At 41.4% G+C, this 24,788-nt stretch overlaps 1 protein-coding gene across 3 annotated transcripts in view; it reads right to left on the minus strand.

The window, feature by feature from the left end:
* Positions 1–22,437, minus strand: part of itga7 (integrin, alpha 7) — a 34,149-nt gene extending 11,712 nt beyond the window's left edge. Inside the window, exons 1-5 of one of the 3 annotated variants that reach the window (XR_002203144.2) lie at positions 21,956–22,437; positions 6,212–6,339; positions 5,607–5,686; positions 5,146–5,401; positions 3,955–4,086 (exon numbers count right to left, since the gene is read on the minus strand). Coding sequence is in view for 2 of the 3 variants with exons in the window: in XM_020096905.2 (XP_019952464.2) it covers positions 3,955–4,086; positions 5,146–5,401; positions 5,607–5,686; positions 6,212–6,339; positions 21,956–22,173 (814 nt within the window). In the remaining variant the exon portion in view is untranslated. Of the gene's footprint in view, positions 1–3,194; positions 3,303–3,954; positions 4,087–5,145; positions 5,402–5,606; positions 5,687–6,211; positions 6,340–21,955 lie in introns of all 3 variants that reach the window. The other 2 variants (XM_020096905.2, XM_020096906.2) reach the window with 2 other exon arrangements.
* Positions 22,438–24,788: the final 2,351 nt, after the last annotated feature.

The following is a 24,788-nucleotide window of genomic DNA, read 5'->3' on the forward strand; positions in this document are numbered from 1 at the left end:
AAAGAAGAAGGAGAAGGAAGGCAGAGTGGAGGAGGAAGGGTCATGGGTTAGTATTGAGCATGGGTCTCAGAGGCTAATCTTCTCTCAGTGTAGTGTGTACTGCTCATCTTCTTACTAATGAAATGTGTGCCTTAAGTGACTATTGATTTTATGCCAAACTCATGAGGGGTATAAATGTCCTGTGTGCTGCGTTTGTCGGAGGAGAGCAAACGGTTGTGCATCCACCAGCCAGAGCAGAAGGGCAGAGGGAGATGTATGATGTCTCCTGAGATCCATGATCTTGTTGTTCTGAATCAGCTGCCTCTGGTGAAGGCAGTGTGTAAACACAGTGAGTGGATATTAATCAGATTTATGGCCTAAAGCACCTCCTCCTTTGTGTGAGTGTGCATTGTGAAAGTGTGCATCTATGTGTGTGTGTGTGTGTGAAGGAATGTGAGGATGTGTTTGCATGTAAATCAGGTAAAGCAAAGGAGTGAACAAGTGGAAGGGGGGAAGGGTGTGTGTGTGTGTCTGTGTGCGTGTCTGCTTCGTTGTGTTGACATTTTCTGATCAAGCTGTGAAAAATGGCACATCATATCAAACATTTCACTTTAACAAAAGCAGCAGCATGCATTTGCTTCAATGGTTCGTAAAAGAAAACGTGCAGAGGGTGTCAAAAGGGAGGATAATCTATTGGGACATTTGTTAGTCCTGAGTAAACATGCAGAGGGAGACAAAACAGAGACAAACAGTGGGCAGCTCCAGGGTGGCAGGTGTGGAATGCAACAGTCTGCATCTCAATTCCTATAAAAAAACCAACGGACAGAGAGAAAGAGCTACTTTTTCCACGCAGGGCGGCTTTTAACACACAGGCTTACGACAAAGTCGACACTGTAAAACTAAATGGCCGATGAAAGCTTTAGTGCCGCAGAAGGATTTTTAAAGGGGGTGGGGGCCCTGCATCAGTAAAGGTGGGACCGACGATAGTGATTTCAATCAACTGTGTGGGTTCACTTCATTTCACTGGCCTATAATTATAATTATATTATTCTCAGAGAATAATAAATAGATATTGAGGTAAAATACATATTTAGGGGACTGATTTTCATGAGTGTGTAGAATTTGGTGCAGATCCTAGTGAATTGAAATGTGGTTTCATTGGGGGACTGTTGGGCCTTGCCAGAGATGTGCACGATTTGAGTTCTATTCTGGTTATTGCTTATTATACTTTAATAATATACTCCTTTCATACTTTCTACTTCTTTGTTTTCTTCTGTCTATTTTTGTCTATAAACAGACAAAGACAAACACTAAGTAACGAAGAATTTTGTTTTTCTTTTGGAAAATGAAACCTGGAAACAGATGTGATAAATGTAACGACTTCACACATGGCAAAAACCTGCTTTTTAAGAACACTCCAGTTAAACTAACACCCTATTAAAGATATTTTTGGTTTAGGATTGTTTAAGCCTTTGCGGAGGTAAAAAGGGATGTATGCCTTATATAATCAGCACTGCTCCTTGGATAAATAGATCAGTAAACATATCCTTTTATAGATATTCTGTTTGTATATAAACATTGTAAAAGACGAACAACTGGAATCCTGTGCCATGTGAGATTTAACAACAGGCTAGGAACAGATTTCAGGAATATATACAACACTGTCTGTCATTTTAGTAAACATGCAGGTGTGGCATATCATCTGGTTAGGATCAATGGAAGCATGTGAGTTATAAATGAAGGCTAGAAGGTCATGTGGGAATTAGTGTTGTCAAGGAGACGGCTCAATACGGTGAGTGGGAGGGTAAACAGGCATGGAGTGAATAAAGAGATTTATTGCAGATCCACACACTTGGTGAAAAGAGGTGATAGGAACCACATGATAACTGTAAGTAAATAAGGAATGGTCTGACCGATGAGTCATTGCACATCAACAGCTTATCAACAAAAAATGAAAAGAATACTTTGTTTGATAAAACAAATGGTAGTCCACCACTTTGGTCCAGACTGAGGCCTCGTCCACTCCACTGCAGATATTTGTTTTGATACAAAATACAATACACTCAAACAAGCATGCCAGGCCAATAGGTGGCGATACAGTCCACATCAACAATCTGTCAAATACAACAGAAAAACATGGTGAGCATGCTCAGTGAGCTTTTTCTCATTTGGAGGGAGTAACTTCAAAAACAATAGTAGCTGTGCTAATGTGGTAATGCTAACTGTAGCTGCAAACTACTGTAATTAGACCTAGCAGTGCTAACCAAACGTAGAGAAACCAGCATACAGCCGACTGTGACGTCATTTTCGTAAATACTCAACAACTGCAGGATTGATTGTTGTGATATTTGATACCAACATTCATGGGCCCCAGAGGATACCACTGAGTTTTGTGATCCCTGTCTCTCCTCCAGCACTGATGTTACATCAATGTTCTCACTTATCCAGCGATAATATCTTGTTCCTTGTTTTCATGACAATGCATCGAAATAACTTTGGTGATCCTTGATTTTTCTTATCTCGCAACATCATCAGGTCAGTATATATAGAATAGAATATAAAAATATGTCTAGTACTGTAGTCACAACAAAACTAGCCTCTGCTGTGTGTTAGCTTTTGTGTTAAATACTATCAGAAAGTGTTAGGATTCTAAAATTCTAAAGAGAACATGGTAAACATTATGCTCAATGAACAACAGTATGTAATCATTGCAAGCATGTTAGCACACTAATATTAGCATATAGCTCAGAACACCCATAGCTTTGTTTGTTAGTTGAACCTTTTTTTTCGTAAAACGACGACAACCGATAAGAAAACCACCGCCACCTGGAACGCTTCGAACCGACACACATGCAGACTGACTCGACACGCTACAGATGACAGACATCTACAGACAGAACAGACAAACACCTTCTGCTATGAACTGAGACAACCATCTTAAATAATTCAGTCACTTCTTAAAGACAAAATCAAAAAAAAGTCTAAAAACAATAAATAAAATTAACCAGGGTTTTTAGTATTTATACAAGGATTTTCGGTTTTGGATGATTGTCTCTTTATAACAGTGAAGGTGATACTGTCCCATGTTTTACACACTAAACTTTTATAAACATAGACACGAGGTAGAAAGGATTAAGACGAAGACGAGAGAAGAGGGTGGGACTACTTCCACAACAAGCCCAGTCCGGTCCAAACAACACGTCACGCCTACAAACCTAAGTAGCTATTATGAGCTACGTCCTCAAATGGCGTGGGCCGGCTGGAGGGCTCCAGAGTTTTGTACAGCAGTGCATCTTCAACAGGGCTAGCCATGAACAAGAGCCCTACGGCCCGAGACAGGGATAGAAAGACAGAGAGAGGTACAGAGTGCGGGAAGGGAGTGATGGGGTGGTGAGAACAAAAAAGAGTGAAAAGAGAGAAAAAAGGGGGAGAAGGGAGGTGCAGGTGAGACAGGCTGTGATTGATTGGTGCTTTGTCTTTGCGGTGCCGCAGCGGGTTTTTCTTTCCCCTTCGAAACCACTGGGTACCCAGTAGAGAGATGACACTCATGGCTCAGACTGTAGCCTGACACTGGACACAACCCACCTTAAGTTTTGACATGTTTTCCCATGCTTCATTGCTAGAAGAGGGCGGTGGATGGCATGAGGGTGACATCATCGTTTTGTTTTTTGAATTCATGTCAGGCCACAATAAGTTTGGACTTATTTGACGTGTCCGCCCACATTCATATGAGAAAATCATACACAGGGCTTCATGAGTCATAGCAGAAATACTCAGAATGGAATTACAGGGACGCTAAATCAAGTTTTCTCTCCACTAGTCAGAAGCAATGTGGCAGTTGCTACTGTTGCTGTAGCCACTGCGGTTATGTCCGTTGTGTTTGGGGTATAGTCTGAGCCCTGGTGTCGCCCCTCCTCCGGCCCTCGCTTTCTCTCCTGTGCGCTAGCAGCAGTGAGCAGGGAGGGCAAATCCTACCCAGGTAACTGTGGTAAGGCACAGGGATGAGCTGAGCATTAAGTTGTTTCTGATCTGCCACCTCGTAGGGTCCATCGTCATAGAAACCGAGGTCAAGCATAGTCTGGTTTAGGAGCTGGACGCGCATCTCGCCTGGAATGGAAATAGGTGAGGACACAAGAAAGCAACAACAGAACTTTGGCAGAGGACGAAGAGCTTCAGACACTCACGCTCTTTGCCTCAAATATACATGCACGTGTGCATTATTACACAGTTTTCATATTGTATGTATATACAGAAGAAGAAAATATACAGTAAAACATAGCATTAATCTTCTGTCGCAGACTATGACAATATAATTTAATCCAGTTATTTATGACTGATCTAAGTACTTTCTTTGATTAACTGGATGCTGCTGCTCTGCATAGGTCCAGTGTTCAATCACTAGATTGGCTACTGAATCCATTTTCCCCCCAGTCCTGTCAGTAGTATGGCTTTAATTAGATTGTTTACATGGGCTGACTCTTACAGAACTAAAACCATAAAAAGGTACAGTACTCAAGGTTTAGCTTCACGCTTAAAGGAATATTTTGTGTAATATTCTTACTCACTTTCTTACCAGGAGCAGAACATTTCTGGTGTTTCTGCTGATTAACTGAAATAGTGAAATGTCCCTTTTTTTATATGGGTTAAACAATGATACAAAAGGTTAATTAGCAATCTTCAGAGGTGCAGCTAGATCAATCTGTCTGAATTTGGACAGAACCAGGCAAATCCTCTACCCCACTTTTCAGTCTTATGCTATGCTAAGATAATCAGCTGCTGGATGTAGCTTCATATTAACCATATATACATGTCATTGATATCAATATAACTCTTTTTAATCTTAACAAGAAACCAAATAAGTATAATTGTCTCATTATTTAGTCATAAATCAGAGAAAACTCCGAACATATATATATATATATATATATATATATATATATATATCACATTCAATCAGCTGAATGTGGCCAATTTCGGACAAAACGTAAAACAAATGTATAATGACCAATGGACCAAAACATTGAGACGAAGAAATACAAGCTGGTAATATGTTTTTGCTGCCACATAAAGGCATTAAAAGCAAAAACATTTTTCTAACGGAATGTAATGCTTCGCAATGCTTTGTTTCTATGATCCACCCTTCTGCAAGCCAACGAGACACCTTACCTTTCCAGTTGTATGTTCCTGGAGCACCAAAGAGAATGAAGTTGTTGTCTGGGGTGAAGCTGACGGATAGGCCCTGCTGACAGAAACCAAACTGCTCGTGTCCCTGGGGTCGACCCTCGCAGAACTTCCACTCGCCTCCGTCCAGGTCATCTCGCTCCGTCAGGTCTTCACTCAGGACGTAGCAGCGCCCAATGGGGTCACGAGTCTCCGAAGGTTGACGCACACGTTGCCTGAGCTCGTACAGGTGAGCGCAGGTCTGATAAGAGACAGGCAACAGCACAATATATTTATTTTCACAATTCTAAGAGAGCATTGACAAAATAAGTTATAAAGGTTAATTTAATGGAAACTAAGAGAATGTTTGTCCATGACTGACTGGATCAGCAGCAAAACAACAAAGTACATTATCACTCTCTGTGATTTCCTGACTAATGAATTTACATGATGTGATCTTTACTCACCACCACCTTCCCTCCAATCCCCTGACTTTTCACAGTCACTCCCAGCCACTGGTTGTCTTTGCTCTCTCTGTCCAGACTCACTGAGGGAAAACACAGAAGGAAATAGCAAACATGGTCCATATTGTAAACTAATTAGAATCTGAGCCGACACAAGCAAATAGCATGTTGTTATGTAATGAGTTAGACAAGTTCAAGGTAAACGTTCTTTCATGTGATGCACATGCAAAATGCCTTGGTGAAGATTTAGAGATAATATATTTTAACACAAATATTAGTTAGAAACCCTTTAATTCAAATGTATAACAACATGCACAGCATGCCACACAGTGAACCTGAAGGCTTACTTCTAGATTTAACAAAAGGAAGGAAGGTGCATTTAATTCAGGGATTGTCTCAGTGGGAAAATAAAAAGACAAAGGGTAAGTGCTTAAAATCTCGCCTGACTACAAACTACAATTTTCTCAAATAACTTTTGGACCCACAGTACAAAACCCAAAGATCGGCTTTGGTGTTTTTACTCAGAAAATAATTTTAACACATAATCAATAATTGAAATAGTGTCTGAATATGTATTGTGAATTCATTTACATTTCAGTTTTACTCACCTTCTCCATCAATATCCACCCTCTCGCAGTCATACTCCTCTGGTGTGATCGGACACCTGAACAAGGCTCCTGGTCGACTGCCCCGCAATGGACCTAGCCCCGCTGCCTGTGGCGCCCCCACCAGGATCCTGAAAGAACATCAGTGACAATTCATTTAATCATTTAATCACATGGTGTCATGCTTGATCTTGCAGAGGTATGTTGCATAGGTCTGCACCACAGATTGTAAATAAAGGAGGACGACATGACTTCTACCCAAAAAGTGTAGTTTCATTGGTTGAAACACTGTCAAAGATCTTTGCATATAATTAGATGGTTAATTTGATTCCACGTCAGTTTCTGGGGGATGAAGGATACTTTTATAACAGCATAGAGAACAAAGCTTTTCTGTTTTTTTAACTATGACTCCAAATATAGAATTATAAAACATGAAAAAGTTATATTTTAGGCTTTATAGAACCCTATACATTTTCATCAGTAATGTAAACTAGCCTTTATGTAACAGGGAGCAAAACTCCTGAAGATTATCGTGTGAGGGCCAGTTCATAATTGGAGACATCAAATAGCATGTTTATTGATGCTTCTCTTATTGTGACTGTAGTGTTCAAGGAAACTTTTACCCTGAAACAACCACAATGCACTGGACAGCAACTGAATTCTGCAAAGTGAGGGCGCCTTGTTACCCTATTCACAGAGGATATTACACTCATGGTTGTATCGCATGGGACTTTGGGCAATTTTCACCCAAGGATTTCCGGAACTTACTGAAGCAACGGTTTCCCGAAAGTATAAACACCTGCAGCTCAAATTGGAATCCTGCTGAGGCCGCCTACAGCCGAACTGTCCTGTTATCTTGACTCAAAATTGATTCAAAGCAGCATTGTGGAGTCTCTGGCTCCCATGTCTTACTATCAAGGGAAGGAAAAGTTTTATGCCCAGTGAGGTGGTTGCTGATATTCTGGGGCCAGTGTCACTGCCCTCTGCCTTATTAGGAGCGGCTGATTCAGACTAGGATGCTATTTAAAAACTGAACGTTGAGCCACATTCCACCCAACACCGTCAGCCGTGGCACAGACTACCGTATGCATGGAAGCGAGACATGGGGAAACTGAGTGACAGCAGGCAGAGCAGAGGATGTAAAGATGGGAGGACAAAAAGATGGAGAAAGAGTGGATTTAAACAATGAACCAATCCTAAATTTGTTGCAACAACAGCAATTATAATACAGCTTCGATTTAATTAAAACAATGACCTTGGCAAGGAAAATGCTCAGCTCCATGTCGTGGCCACAACTATCTGCACCGTCGGTATTAAAAGTTCCCTCTTTCGTTTTTACCTTGTTATGTACACACTTAAATTAGAGCTCTCAGTAGTTGTGAAGTGTTTTTGCCTATAAATACAGGGTAGCAAGCTGATAGCACTGCACAGACCAAGAAGGAAAACAGAGATATGGACGTCTGAGTGGTGTCAGAGTGGAAGCCAAGACACTCCTCTTACTCTTGTGCTGGACACTTGAGATGGTTGGGTGTTTGCTAGAACTCATTATAATATTGGTTCCACTCTGGTTTTGGTTCAGTAAGTGGATCACTTTAGATACACAGGCAACAGGTGTAGACACAATACTATTTACAACCTCTAGGCTCCTAATGTTTCACAGGGAAATACCAGCAAGGGGATAATGAGGTTTGTAAATCCTGTGTAAGATGCTGTCATCATCTTTTTATGTTTTCAGTCAGGCTGTTGAAGAAATTAACAAATCTACTTTACTGAAATGTAAAAGTCCCCAACTGACTTTTCAGCTGCATGGTCAAAATGTTTACGTCAAATGTTGGTTTGAACATGAATGAAAACATTATTGGTTTGTTGACAGACATTATCCATCAGTAGAGTTAAGGAAATATCTTTTGTTTTTACCCTTGGAATAAATAACCAAATATAAAATAAGAGGTTATAATTTGTCTTAGTTTGTGACTAAATACAAACATATTATAGAGAGTTCAAACAACGTTTGAAACAATGTTCAGACTCCTGTTCCTTCGGCAGAAAGAGTTGATTCAGTCCAATTGCTGCATCACAGCATGATGTCACCTGGCAAGACGCTAGCATTGGCCAGTCTCATACATTCAGGCTCATTCCCGCAACTGCACTTATCCCACTGTCTCACTGGTACATGAGACAACACACCCATCCACCCAGCCTTCTGCTCTGTTTTAATGAAGAGCAAATGTCTGTCTGAATGTGACCTTATGCTGTGTCCAAAATCACCCTCATTCACTATTCCCTACTTCTCTATATGGTGATAACTATACAGAGCACTACATAGTGATCTCTGCCGGAAAAGAAAGAAAAGCTTTCCGGTAATGACATAGTCCTGCTGCTCTCGCTCCTCTCGTCTCTCCGCCACGAGTGCAGTGCATGATGGTATATATTGCTCGGTTAGTGTCCATCAGAAACAATGAGTGCACTATAAAGGGTATTAAAACTAAACATTCGGACACTACTACAAAATGGCGAACTCACTATGTACTGTACTATAGAGTGATTAGTGATTTATTTGTGAGAGTGTTAGTCATGGAATAACGTCCCAAGTGCTGAGGTCACAACTGAGCTCATGCTAGCTGTAATCCTACTGTTAGCATGACTAAACACTATGACGTTCCACAACATCATCCACTTTTCATCTTGTCTTGGACAGTCACTCCCATGCACAACCATTGTGGGACATTGAGCATTATCATTGCCTCATAAGGCCACATAATCACACAGAGAAGCAACCATGGAAACCTTGACAGGTTGAGGGAGATGGGAAAATAAACAAGGACTCTACTGTTCTAAGTTACAAACCAACAACAGCAGTAAATCATGATATAACAGATACACAAATCAACTGTGATACCACTAAGACTGCCTCACAGCTCTTTTCTGTTCTACTCCTTCCTCTGCTGAGGTGCAGTCATGCATGTATCAGGAGCGATTTCCCTATACTTACTGAATGACAACCCAAAACAGTGACCCAAAACTAATGACTACTTCACATCACTGGTGGTCCACATGAAAAATCCATCCAAACAGTGTTAATCCAATGTAAACATATTAAACAAAAGGTTAAGAGGAAGAACATATCACTAAAAAAAGGCTGATTAGATCAGCTCAGCATTCCAGGGGCCTCTGGTTTATGTTTAGAAGTTACGATGATATCTCTCCTTACCCCGCACGTATGTAGACACACAGACAGGTGCTGGGGTGTAAGGGTGGGAGGTCTGTTAAGCTGTTACACCACCACTATTTGGAGAAGAGAGTGGGATGGTTTCCAACATGTCTGTGCAGCAAAGCGTTATCTGTGGTCATCTGTGTGACTCCAACCGGGGATTCTTCAGCGAGAAAACATCTTAGCGTAAAATAAAAAATGATAAATGATAAATAGCCTAAAGATTTATTCTTGTTAGCGTCATTTTTAAGTGATGGTAGGTGAGAACATGCATATCAGGGCATATCAGGTGAGTCTTAACCTAGGGTGAGACAGATGTGTGCTAATGTCATTAAACTCTCTGTCTTTTTTGGTCTACACTCTATAAAGAATTACTTGTATTAGTTTATACATCCTGCAGTTTGGTGTGCCTGCAATGTCTTGAGAACATTTAAGTTGATGCTTGGTTCAGGCCAACGTGTAACAAAATTTAGCTCCAACTGTTCCTGACATAACGTTTTCACAAGAATGGGACAGACATGAGGTCACGGTGACCTTTGAACATTGAACACTAAAATCCGTTCATCCTTGAGTACAAGTGTGTGAAAGTGTGCACCAATTTGAAGGTCAGGTCTTTTGTTTACAGCACATCGACACTGGTGATGCTACTTGAAAGCAAAAGCTTGCAGTGGATATTATCTCCAGATAATATCCTGCTGTATTCCCACATGGGCTCACTTGGGCATTTTCCTGAGTTTCTACTGGGGGCTGGCAGAAGAAACTCCAGAGACTGTCTGGAGCAACTGACATTTGCACTTTCACATACAGCCCCTCTGGATAATATCAAGAGAATATCTGGAGTTCAGTGCATGTCTGAGAGCAGCAGACGGACGGACTGGTGGACGGATGGACAGTCATAAGGAGGGACAGGCAGTCCAACAGAAAACACAAACCATAATTCTACAGCCACAGCTATTGTTGCCACAGAGCCATAAAAATAACAACATACAATTTTTACAGTTAATCTTCATGAGACGTTAATCTTCAGGTGATTCATTATCTAAAGTTGGAGCATATGTCCCAGATTTCACACAGATTAAAAGTCATGGCTGAGCAATGCTTTCATTTATCTGCCCTTTCCCACTTCTGAGTTCACTTCATTGTTCATGACTGAGTCAGATAGTATGATCACGATTTCCACTGCATGCCAAGCTCATCTTTCAGCAGACCCACATTTAACATGGAGTTACACAAGTGCTTGTGTCTGTGTGTGTCTGTGTGTGTTTGTGTGTGTGTGTATATGTGTGTGAGAGTGTATGTGTCTGTGTAATGTGAGTGGTTGCAGCTATGTTGTTGCTGCTGCTGCACACTGAGCCTGGAGGAGATATCAGGGTGTTGAGTGTGAAAGTGATAGAGACTAGTGAAATACCCACATGGACCCAGACGTGTGTGTGTGTGTGGTGGTGGTGGGGGGGTATAGATAAGGCACCTGGGGCCTGTCTGCATCTGAAATCTGATGAACTGATTAAAACAGAGTCTGCAGCCACTCTGGTGGTGCAGTGGTGTTTTAACATCAGCATTCACCACCACCTTCATTTAAGTTTAGCATGTTGGAACGCCAATGCTCATACATGTTAATATTCCAGGTACTTGGTTTGAAATCCATTTACTTGACACATTTAAATTTTAACTTGATGATGTGGAAGCGTGGAAAAGTTAGCCGCTTGGATTAATGGAATATAGGATGTATCCTCTTTGGAACATGCATGTATGATTCCATGGCAATCCATCCCTTCATTCGTAATCACAGTGTTGAATGGATGGAGAGAACAGGAAGCATATCCAAAAGAAAGTAAATAAAACAATGTCAAGTGTCACAAGTGACAGGAGGATGTTCTTCGTGTGCCCGTGTGGGTTTGTCTCTGTTTTCTTCTCACGGTCCGAACATGCAGGATTCCAAATTGTGTGTAGGTGTGAATGTGAGTGTGAATGGTTGTTTGTCTTTATTTGTGAGTCATGTAATAGACTGTATGGTGCCCAGGGTTAACCCCACCTCTCACACAATGTCAGCTGAGACTGTGTCCAGTTAAAGGACTGCTGATAATGGACGGATGAATGATTGTCAGCACTGAAGCAAAAGCAGTGTACGGCAGCACACTGTGAAAACCATGTTTGACAGTGTTTTATAACCCCATCCTCAGTCATCATCCTCATTCAGACAAAACACAACACACAGCAGCCTCATTACACTGCACTCACGCTCATGTGTTTTTTCATTCAGGGGTGTGTGCAGTGACCCCAACACCCTCCTTCCACAATCCTGTCTACCCCTCCCCCTCCATCCAACCAAACCCCTACAAACAGACACACTCAATCCCATCTTCGTTCACTCCTCCCCCCACTCTGATAGGAGTCACATCCCTGCTTATACAGCCGCGGCAAAAGTGACAGAGCGACTGGAAAACAATGTGATAGAATTTAAGAGGAACATCACACAATTCAGAGCAGCATGAATTCTGTGAATATCACAGAATTATACCAGAAAGAGACGTACGTATGTGTAAGAGTCCAGGATTATCTCATTTTAATGTATGACTGACAACCTGAAAACATGATTAAGTCCAGTATTCTTCAGTCTGGCGTCCCCATGCTCTTTCACTCGCAGCTTGTTAAATACTATTTTGGCCGTTTTTTATGTTTTACATTGCAGGATCACATGCTCCTCAAGCATTGACACAACTCCCCAACTTCTGTAAAACTAAAAAATCACCTCATTCCCTCTCAAAAGTTCACTAACATATGGCGGAATACAAACTCAATGTTACCTACACACTCAAATAATACACGCAATAAATCTGCAAAAGCATATTCAGTAAAGGCCTTTTCCTCGTTTTCCAGGAAATGTCCAAACACAATTTTCCGGACATTTCTGGACTTTGTCTTTCACATGAAATCTCTGCTATACTTACATTATTTTCTTTTTACTCAGCACATTGAAAAAAACACCGGCCCTTATGACCAAAAGCTTCTGAGCCTTGTTTATCTGCGTCTGTATGGCGCCTCTTTTTCATCCTGAGATATTTGCTGCATTAGTTTTGTTTTTCCCAGATTTGCATCTGTCATTGTTAGAAACATCATCATCACTCACTCACTCACTCTAAGTCTTCCTGGTGTTTCCCTGCTGTATTCTCATATGGGTTCACTCTGACATGTTCAGGACATTTTACTTTGGGGCTGGCAGGAGAAGTTCAGGAAATTGTCTGAAGCATCTGACTCAGACATTTGCGTCCTCACCCTCGGTCTGTGGAGGGGGCTCGGAGAGGTGATTGGCACAGCTGGGACTAGTTGCCCAATCAAATCTCCTTGATTTAAAAGGCTGCAACTGAGCTGCCACACTGGGGAGAGACTTCCTGAGAGCAGAGCGGCACAGCTGCACCCAGGCTAAACTAGCTGGCAGGTTTAGTGTTTGTCTGTGATTTCATAAGAATATGCTGAAAAGTAACTGGTTTGTCTCTGGCTGTTGTGGTGACACCCTGGTGGCATCGTCACATGCCACTCAGGCCCTCAAGAAAATTTGAGGAAAATGACTGGATATCAGTGCATGCATGGAGGCAGCTTAAGACATTTCAGTCATGTTTCAGTAAATCTAAAGGAAAGAAAAAAGTGGGAAACACAGTTAGATGTTATCCATAAGGTGCATCCACATCCATGTGTAAAAGACCCAAATTAGCTTTTTAGCATTCCTCTTCAAGAGGAATTTAAACAGCAGATAAAAACTTTTTCAAAACCAAACCCTTCCTTGGAATTTTCCTGGCGTAGATATTTAAACCATTAAAGTTTGTGAAAGGATGAACCAGTCACACCCCAAATATTTCCAATATTTCATTTCCTAACCATCTCAGTGGATGCCTTCTAATCTGCCTGCTCACACCCTTTAACATCTCTCCAGCTCAGAGCAGTGTGAGGCTGCAGCTCTTTGTGGAGCTACAGGATCAGCATGGGGGCCAGGGGCTCTCTAGGCCTTCTGTTGTTGCCTGAGGCAAGACTGTGACCTCTGACCTGCACACAGACTCACTTACACACACATACATGCAACATGTGCAAGCATGCAGACATTAACAGAAGTGCAGAGTGTGGAAATAACCTGAATTTATAGACACACACACATACACACAAATATGCACATTTGAGGATACACACCAGACAACAGAAGGCTGTGCAGCAACTGTGTAAACTATGGATAGACTCACTGACTGCAGCCTGTCCAACAACATCCACTGAGACAATCGCTCCCATAAAACTAAGCTAAAGAGCCCGTTCCAGAGAATCCCCGCTCACACCTGACCCCAGCTTCTGCTTTCAGTGGAGCTGATGAGAAAACAGCAGGTGAGAATGATGTGACCAAGTTCTGAATCATCTTGTTCGTAACATCTCAACTCTCCTGCTTCAGAGGAGAGGAGAAACAGGTTTGGTTATGCACAAATAATGTGAGAGAGAGACAGAAACAGCTGCCAGTCCCTGCAAGAACCCCTTTGGGATATTGAGGTTCACTGCCCACGGATGTGACTCAGCTTCCTCCTAAAGCGATTTGTTAAACAGGCATCGCAGAGGGCACTTTGGTCTTCATTCATGAAACTTAAACATTTACCGTATTAAGCCTCTTTCAACATCAGCCCAACAGCAAAAGTGTATTTCAGGAAGGTTGAAAGTATAAACTCCATTTTTTCCTGTGTATTAGAGGACAAAGGTAACTCCATCCTCACTTCACATGCATCTTTAACAACCCCTGAGCTCACCACCTGCCCCACTACTGATCAATACATGAATGGCTGTTTCCAGGCAGAGCTGAGGTAATGATTGGCCCTCAGGTCCAAAGTGAAGATGACACAGCCCTGACACCGTCCCTCCCCTGCTTCCTTTTAATCTCCTCCTTTTCTCCTTCCCCCTTATCCACTCATCCATCTATTGATTTGACTGTATAGACACTTACTCAGTTCTCATATTACACCTTCAGTTGCTCTGTCGGTCCTGTTCTTATTGTCGTTCTTTAAAAGAGGCAATTACAACATGGTTCAGTTAAGGTCATGTGCGTCATCCATTTTTTCAGGTTTCCACATCTCAGAAAATGAGAGAGAACAAAGAGCAGAGACAGCGAATAATTTCTCACCCAATTCCAAATTAAGCCTGAAGTGAGCGTCTGCTAATTTCCACTTTAACATTCAGGTCATATTGACATGCATGTGGCTTAAAAAACCCTGCGGCTCACCCCCAACAAAATTTAGATAATTATTTGTAGGGTTGAAAGTTATGTTCCCTTGTAGCTAAGGTAATTCTCCTGGGTCTACTTGATGTCGTCTTGTATTGACTTCACTGAGATGAAAAAGCTTCCAAAATAATGTATTTAACAACACATGGTGTATTTTTGTCTGTTCCAAAAAGACCCTGGACATTAATGAAAGGTTTTTATTAAACTGACACAATATTATCTCACATTCAGTCGAGCTAATTCAGCCCATAACTGATGGAGGAAATTATAAAAGGGGCTCACATGCACAACAAAACCACAACATCCACAATTTGATTCATGGCCACCGGACCCCCTCAGTCTCCCTGCTCATGTTTCCTGTCTCTCTTCTGTCCAACATCAGCAAAATGTCAAAAAGTAATCTTGCAAAAGATATATATATATATACAGCTTTTGAGTCTTGGAGTAGTTAGACCATTTTAGATTATCCAACAAAATTGAGCAACAAATCTTTTTTAATAATATAAACAAAAAGCCTCCACATTCTTTGCAATTTCCTGTTTCTTTCTGCTTTTATCTCTGATGTCAGTTCAGTATCAGTTCTCAGTGAAGCTGCCACCCACTGATTGATTAACCTGCATCTTTATCAGCCCGACTGCCTTCAAATGCACACAAACACACACACGTGGGCAAACTTACACACACACATTCTCCCCCTCACACGCACACACAGATCTTTAATCAAAGGGATGGCCTGCCATGATTTATTCATCCCTGCAGCTCCCGTTCCCATCAGACCCTCTCCCCCTCCCCCACACACAGATCATATGATATTCATAGTCACGTCAAGGTAATGCATTAGCAGGTACTTTATCAAGCAACAGGCAAAGCAAGCAGGTCTAACACAAGCAATTCACACCAAACATAACGATTAGCTGCTCTGATAACGCAACGAAACATCAGCCGACATCTTGACATTCTCAGATGACCCCATGTGTTTATCTCCTGAAGTGAGGATGCAGAATCAGCTCCTGCTTCTTCTATACGAAACTATGCATTTTCTTTTCAGCATCTCCATCAGGTCTCAGTTGCATTTTTCCCCCTGACTCTGCAGATTGTCCCTTTCACTCCAGCGAACACGTGGTCCGCAGAGTAATATTCCTGAAAGCTCGGGGCCAGGCAGCGCTGCTCCCCATCGAGCTTTTGTCCAAACCGAGGCAGTGGAGGAATGGGAGAATGCTAAATAGACAGAGAGTAAGTGGGAGGTAGTAAAGAGCATTAAGTGTGTGTGTGTGTGTGTGTGTGTGTGTGTGTGTGTGTGTGTGTGTGTGTGTGTGTGTGTACTAGACTGTCAAGGCCATGCTATATACCCTTTGCTCTTTCTGATTTCTCAAGCGCTGCGACAGGGTGAGTTCCTACATTTACGAGGCTTTCACATGAATGGCGTGAGAGACTTAGCAACAAGAGTTACTGTGGGACAAACTGAAAAAGAAGAGAGAGAGAGAGAGAGTCATGAATTGAATTAGGGAGGAGAAAAGGGGAAGGTTCATTCTCAACTGTTAAGCCGGGGGCTTAAAAGGCAGTTTTTATTCAGCTATTTTAATGCTAATCAGGAGACATTCTTCTTTGGGATATAAATGTGAGATGCAGTTATGCTGAGTCCCATTTTAACACAATAATGTGTACATATGTAAAATGGCACTGTAGTGTCCAGAGGATATTGAGTTTGTCTTCTAATCCATCTCCAAGACAGCACATTAACCATAATGTGTAACTATTGTTTCAAAACAAAAACATGTTATCTCTAATTGACTTAAAGTGTCAATAAGAGCACTGCTGTGTTTCTTATCTTCTGCATTTGACTTCACCTTCAATCTCTGTAACCTTTCAGAGAGGTCGTCCAAAAATGACTTCCATGCACCACTCTTGTTTTTAAGTTGTGCTAATCAAGCCTCTAGTTCAATAAGAGGATTTGTTCAGCTTCAGAAACCTTATGGTGGATTCTTACTCAGCCAGTGAAACCAAACTGCAGTCTTCATGTCTGGGCTTATATCAGCTATCTGCAGCCTGCTACCAGTGAGACTATTCTGGCTCAGAAAGAAAAACCAGGTCCAGAGTAAACATGAACCTTGTTGCAACCTGAGACTTTCCACTTTCTCTGTGACAGCAAGGCAACACAGCCAGTTCTAGGTCTACTGACGCACTGATAAATCACAGTCTGACAATATTGTTAGTGACACTATCATGCTGGACTCAAAACAGAAAAAAATCCTTGTTTAAATGTATACATTTTTCGGAGAAAAAAAATATTCAGAGAAAGAGACGAGAACCGGTCCATTAGGTTTCTCTCAAGACAAACAAAACAACAACAGATGATTTGTGACAGAGCTGGCTTCCCCCACCTTTGTTGATGCACTCTAATACAGAACCTTTACATTAAATCACGAGGTCAATTTAAAAAAAGACATGGAAATGGAAAAGCTGGAGGTTTTCCAGCCTGTAAGACTATGTTGGTGGATATGATTTACAGGCCTGTGGCATTAACCTATACATTTATATCTGCAGAATGCTTCATGCTTTATCACGCTACCATGGGGCTGTGGTATGTTGATGTAGGACATTAAAGCCTGCTGTACTATTATACTGAGTCTCAGTGTTTTCAGGCAGAACAACAGGGTGGTTCTAGGGACTGAAGCATCAATCTAACAATCTTTGGTCCTGATTAAAATATTTAAACAAATATTAAATGAATTACCTTGAAATGACTTTGTCAAACTGGTATTTGTCCATTGTTACCAAATACCATTAAAGGTAATGACCCATCAGGTCCTGAAAAAGGTTCTATCCAACCCAATATGATGAAGAATACCAGGTCAGACATTATATCATTCTCAACCAACTTTGATTTTTCAATTTGATTTCGTCAACCCAGTAAACAACATTCATCTGGCTACAGGAGCCCTTTTGCTCAAACTTGCAGAATATGCCTTTTACTTGGTTGAAATAGAGTTTGGGTCACGTTGCTCCCACAAATAAACCACTCAAGCATTTGTTTGTGACTAACCACTAACTGTAAAGGGGTCTCAGTGCAGCTGCTTGATTTCCACACCCAAGTATGATTGCTGCGGTCAGATCTGTACAAACTCTACATGCCAAGCAGGAAAACAAACCAGAGTCTGGTTCAAATGAATGACACAGTTTGGACAATCTACTTTGAAGTCAAAATGTAATATACAGTCTTTGTCCATTCCCATCACAACTTATTCTCCTTTTTCAATAGTTATCATATATACACCAGTATTTACCTGTTGCAGGTTATCTGGCTGATCTACAACAGAACAGAACAAAACCTGCAGTAGCTGTGTTCAGGAACACTGGCAGTAGAGGGATTAAGGTCAGGGGGCTTCCTGTCTTCACCAGGCAATGAAACTATTCGTGGAAGCACGTCTCATAGCAGTACAAATAGCAGACCCACACATAACTCAGACTCAAATACCCTCTCATCTCATCCTCTGTCTGGCATCAGCAGTAGCACAAGAAGCCCCCTAAGTTCAGCTTGGGGCCTCAGCTTCAGGACGACAACAACCACACGGATAATACAGAAATTTTGCAGAAGTCTGAGATGCCACATCAAGGCTCTGTGTGTGGCATACTCCTACTTCCTCCTGACATGTCACTGAGCGGGATCTCCTTACAGGACGTCAATCATCATGAGATCATTGTGTCATGAGGGTTGACCTTTGCCTTGGTCTTTGGTACCACATTGAAAAGGAAACGGATGGAATTGAAACAACCACAATCTGAACTGAGTAGATACTGTAAAGTTGAACAAAGACGCTCATTCCATAAACCTGACATATCTGTTCGTGTAGTTGACTTTCCGTTTCCTTGTGCAGCTTTGCTTTGAAGAAATAAGCATAAGTTCTCTGAGGCTTTAGTATGACAGAGTATAAGGGTCATAGTCAAGAAAGAGTTCAAGAATAGAGATGTAATATTACAAGAGTAAAGTTGTAATGTTGTTTGTAATAATATGAGAATAAAGTCATAATTTAAGGAGAAAAAAAGCCATATTTGGAGAAGAAAAGAAAATCGGAACTAATCAGCAAGGAAACCCTGGTATTCTGACATATGTATTGTTATGACTTTATTCTCGAAATCTCTATTTTTCTCCCTCTAAGAGGCTCTAGTACACACTTGAGAAATCAGCCTCAAACCCAAAGGATGTGTAACTCTACAAGAGCGACTGTATGACTAAGCTGATCTGTACGAGCACTTTAACAATAAAAGGCTGCGTGATACAATCGTGAGTAAGCACAGGACAGCACATCAAAGCACATATATCATTTTCACCCTTGAATCCGGCGGCATGACACAATAAATGAGACACAGTGTGGCCACAGGCGACAGTAACACAAACCTCCGAGACACAAAGAGAAAATGAGTCCACAGCGTCTAATTACAGTAGGTTTCAGGCAAACTGTTTCATGACAGTATATCAGATATGAGCAGAGATGATAATGGGACAACCTTGGAAAATAAGCTCCCTGATCTGAGCTGTAATAGCACAGAGAGGGTACTATCATAATGCTTAATGGAAAATGTATTATTCAGACAGGAAACATAATTGCTCTGTTGCTACCTGAATAATACATTATCTGAAACTGTAACAACAGAAACTCCAAATATTCTGAACTCCAAATATTCCATCTATTCTTACCAGGGATGCGGAGGTTTGAGGGGCCTGCAAATTTACATTGTTTATTAGTGGTTGTTTTATGATCTCAAATAATTATATTCACACTCACTACATTAATTTTTTATGTCTTTTAAACTACATGAATAAATGAAAAAAAGCATATTTGTCTAAAGAGTCATTGACAACTTTAACTTAGCAGTAGTTTTAATCAATATGTTTTTGTATCAAATGAAAATATGAAAAGTACTATGGCAATGTGAAAGGGGTTTGTTTATGGTGATGAATCTAGAAAAGGATTTTCAACATCACCTTCAGCTCCACTCGGCTTTAGAAAGCTTTAGACTAACGTCAGCTAATGCATCATGAAGCAGTTTTAGTGAACAAGCACTAAATATCAACTGTTTATTATCTTCTCAGCACCAGTCACAGGTATCACCTATAGCTGGTGAACATAATGGAGCGTTCAGCATCTAAAGATTCAGAAATGTCCCTTAGTTGCTGGTGGAGACCAAAAATAAAGGGTGAATATTGAACTTCAATGTACTTATATTCATCTTTCGTCTTTCATGATGATGCTGGATATAACTAATAAAATAAAAGCATATGCTAATTTGCCAATTCCTGTTAAAAGGTAATGATTTATTGGAATGTGTTTAAAACTTGTAACTGCTGCTCCGAGATCAACAAAAAGTAAGTTATAGCTTAAATGTTCCTCTATCAACTGAGAACACATTCTACTTTTACATTTAAAAGCAAATCAGACTATCTGAGAGATTATATTTTTTACAGAGCAAAAACCTTAAAGTTGGGGAAGAAGAATTTAAAAATAACGGAAATGTTTACAGTTAATGAAATTAATAAAAAGTTAGGAATCCAGGCGATGCAATCATTTTGTTGTCAAATGTTTCTTGGGCAGGGGGCACATTGGCTCATGACCTCAGTCTTTCTACAGCAAATGATGTACACGTGCAGCAGGTGTGATGTCACCACATACAGGAAGTGGAATTATTCACACCACTCTCTTCCAGTAGGTGCATCACATCAGGTTAGACTCATTTATTGACCATCCCCTGGCACTATCAGCTCCTCTGATGCAGTGTGGGCTGTTTCTCTGCTGCAGCACTTAAAGCTCATGGTCAGTTTTTAAAATAAGTTCCAGGAATACTGCTGGACGGCGAGCAGCAGGTTTCAGAGCGGTGACACGACTCTCACTGACTGACTGTGTGACTGCTGATGTCACTCCCCCGGTCTTACCAGGCGACAGGGTGACTGCAGCCGCTGTTAAACTGAGGAACTGACTGTTAAATATGGAGCTCTAAAACAGGGACCTTTAGTAAATGAACTCCCATTTTGCTTTGAGTTATACCACACATCAGTGTTGCATACTTTGAGCTATTTTAAGTAACTTTTTATTTATTCAGCTCCATATTTCCAAGGCAAATATTGTACTTCAAACACTTATTTCACAAGTACGATTACTCGTTACAGATTTTACATAATAATATAATTAAATATCATAATTATATACAATAACAATGATAATTTTATTATTAATTATTCATATTCAAAGTAATAATCTATAGTAAAATACTCACTGGGGCCATTTTACTGTCCAATAGACTGGACTTTTGATACTTTGCTATTTAATTGTAATGGAATGTGTTAAAGGATCAGACAATTTCTTCCATCACTTGTTAGAATATTATACATATGTATAAACAGTATGTATCTACGCAATGGGTTTATGCCTCATGTGTGATGCCGACACAGGCCTATGTGTTATTGATGTGGGCCAATTACGGAATTATTTTCTGTAGAACATCGTCAGAAATATCTCCATCCCTTCCTCCACTATCAGTTACAAACGTTTGAGGTAAAATAAGGTCAACCTCTTATTTTCAGCCCCACAGTTAACACTTCTAAACATCTACAAGCAGATTTATTGTTATAATTTATTCCTAATTTCCGGAGGACTTGTTCCAGTCACACTGAAAAACACATCAAAATAGCTGTTGGCGAAGAGCAGATCAGAGAGCAGGGGACAATCACATGGACAAGCAAACAAACATGCCTCAGTCAGCCAACACATGTACACACACACACACACACACACACACACACACACACACACACACTGTGGGACACTTTAGAGTCTCCTTTCTCTCTTCGTTCCATCTGAGGATCTTCAGCACCAGATCTGAGCTGCTCAATCTTTTTCTCCCTTTTACAGAAATCACTGCCCCTCCAGCTGATTCAGCAAAGCTTCTCTCATCCACTTACTGTAAATCATCATCTATTAACTCAGAGCTCAGGCTGCTCCCTCTCTCTCTCTGTACGTGGCTCACATAAACATGCTAAAACTCCTGCATCCAGCTCAGAGTTATGACTGTGGCAGATCCAAGGATTGGTGCAGCATAGAAATGCTGACTGTAGTGGCCACACAGCTAAAACAAAACCAGCTTTTACAGTGAAAATTCATGTTATTAGGAGCATTTTCAATTGTTTGTGTAGGAGCAGGTGCTGATACATGATCTCACACATTTAAAATGAGTGTGTAACCCAAAAAGTCAAAAATCACACAGGACACACACTCAATGCCACATCCGCCCCACTCACCAGCTCTGAGGCTCAGGGGTAAGCTGCTGGTGGAGTGCTAGAGAGAAACCAAAGAAGGTGCCGTGGTCTCCCAACTTGTGCAGAGTGTGGGTCGTATCCAGGTTGAAGCCCCACACTTGGCTTGTGAGGGTCAACAGCAGCCAGAGGAGGGTAGTCCAGCCATGAGAGGAGCAAGATGAGAGGGAGACGGTGTTCCCATGTCCCACCAGTGCTGCCATAGCTGGGTGCAGGTCCTTCAGCAAAGCAAAGTTCAGCTCAAGAGGAAGCACAAAGGAGAAATAAGGGGGCAAATCCCTCGTGAGTGTCCTTTCCCTCCTTCCCTCTCCCTTGTTTCCAGTCCTCCCTCGCTCAGCCGTGCTGGCTCTCCACTCCGTTTGCTGCTGTCAGTCTGGAGAGCAGGCTGTGAAAATGTGGCTGCCGCTAGTATGTGTGTGAGTGTGTTTCTCCCTAGTGCATGTGCGCCTCCCCCCCTCCTCTATGCTCACAGGGAGACAGAGGACAAGTGCCTTGAATAGCCCGCTCACTCCTCCTCCCCCTCCCCTCTCTCTTTCAGCCTCCCCCACCCTCCATCCCTCCCTCCCTCTCCTTCTCTCAGCTGACATCAACACTCAAGGGACTGCTGCCAAAATACCAGGCAAGGTTGTCAAGATACTTGGAGGCTATTGAATAAAGAAGAGGGAGAGAGGGTGAAAAGACAGCAGACAGTTTTATCTGCGGAGTTCACACGGCTCCAAACTGCAAAGCTCCTTCTGAGGCCACTGGTTGCTGCAGGTGCTTGTGGATCTGAGGAGACACAAAGAGGGACAAACCTGGAAGTTAGAAAGCAACTGAATAGACAGGTTGTTTTTTTTTTTTGTACTGCAGGACTCTGGAGCTTGGAAGGCCTGATATCTGACTTCTGGTGGCAGCGATCTGGAATGAATGTGGGAGACAAAAGGGGCCGAAATGTGCACAGTGACCCGGGAAACTTTATTACAGACCTTTTCTCTAAAGGCGGAGGGGGAGAAATGGATGAGCTGTGACAGAGAGAGGTTTAAACAGACATAATCAGGAAAATTGCAGGATTATGATGAAGCAATATCATCTGATCTGAAATGAATGACGTGTCTTATCTTAGATAATAGCTCAAACAGCACAGTACCGGTCTCACTTACAGACTCTCTGCATTGTCTCCATGAGCGCCATCCACAGCTGCTCCGGTTTAACCAGCTGATTTTTTTTGGTTTCTCTTGAGTCGAACTGCGTGCAGCTGTCAGTGAGTCACCTCAACTGTTCCACACTATAAACCTCACACTCAACAGTTGCACTGACACAAACAGGTGAAATATTTAGTGTACAGGGTTTTCAGGAGGGTCTAACCCCCACAGCTTCTGGTGACTCTCTTATGAACGAGTTGACTGTGGTTTTAAGTCGTCAAGGGGGAAGTGACTTGAAAAACAATCACTAGAGCCTGCCCAGGTCGAATATATCCAATATATTTTTCTCACATAGTCTTTTAGAGAATGTTGTAATAAAAGACCAAAAGCCATATTATCAAAAATCTTCGTAATCTTCCAATTTGGCAGCTGAGATTTTCATTTAAAGGTTTTCATTCGTGTTCTTGTTGCTACAAGTGCTCGATCAATATATCTATTATTCAAGTGATCCCAGGTGGCTGAATGGTTACTGGAAAATCCAAATGAAGGCTCAAAGATTTTACATTAATTACAGAGCAATGTGGGGAACATGGCGTTAGATAATTATTAAACCTGAATGAACTTAGTTAGAGTGTTGACTAAAACACATTTAGGAGGATTACCTGACATAAGATGAGTGTCTTGTCCTGAATGTCTCCACTCACCAGGTTCCAGGAAGGACGAGGTTGAACTCCTCATGTGATCAGGGTGGCATCATGAACCAGCCTCTGGTTTCTGCCCCCTACTTTTCTTACGTGGTATTTTAAAAACAGCCCAGAGTTTTTATCTTTATTCACCATAGTGAAAATTCTGTCCATGATATTTTTGTCTGCATCAAATGAATTAGTTCATTAATTTATTTAATGAATTAGTTTACCTCAATAGACAATTTACTTACATTCACTTTATCAAAAACCACAAACATGTGCCTAATGTCAAAAAAAGGAAGTTCAGGAGCTTATAAAAGTCTTTAGGATTCATCCACTGGGGACCATGAATATCTGCACAGGCTGTTGTAGCATATAAATCAAAACAACCCTCAGAAGTTCAATCTTTTGTGACTGAAACTTGTTATCAGGTTTATTTATTGGGGGAAAAGATTTTAAAATATTCAGATATAAATAAAGGCTGCATGTCTGATTGTGTTTCCATGCATGAAAGAAAATTCAGGAAGTCTCCATCTCTTTGCAGCATCATGGCCAGAGAAACACTGGGGAGTTGTTCCTCTGCCACATATAATTCACCACGGCAGAGCCCTGAATCCGATCAAAAAGTCGATTTTAGACTGATGTCCAATAACACAGTGTGTTCCTTGTCCATTGTCTGTGTGCCCGGATGTGAGATATTCTGTAAATACCACAGAGGTTTCCTCCAAGCAGAAGAAAAGGAATTAGGGGAGAGGAATGGAGTGGGATGCCGAGAAAATGCTGAAAATATCTTAATGGCTGCTCGGGCTGGAGGCCAGAAAAAGAATGCCTGCAGACAGAGGACAAGTAGGAGAGATAGAGAAGGAGAGAAGAGAGAGTAAGAAAGAGATGTGGGTAGAAGAAGAAAACAGCGATGGTGGGATGTAAAGATTTTCTGCCATGCTGGCCATGACTCTGGTATCTCTACACCATCGTGCTCATTAGCAGTTTGAGCCACACTTCAAGGAGAGA

This window comes from Paralichthys olivaceus, chromosome 2, assembly GCF_024713975.1.
Source record: "Paralichthys olivaceus isolate ysfri-2021 chromosome 2, ASM2471397v2, whole genome shotgun sequence".
Taxonomy (NCBI): Eukaryota; Metazoa; Chordata; class Actinopteri; order Pleuronectiformes; family Paralichthyidae; genus Paralichthys; species Paralichthys olivaceus.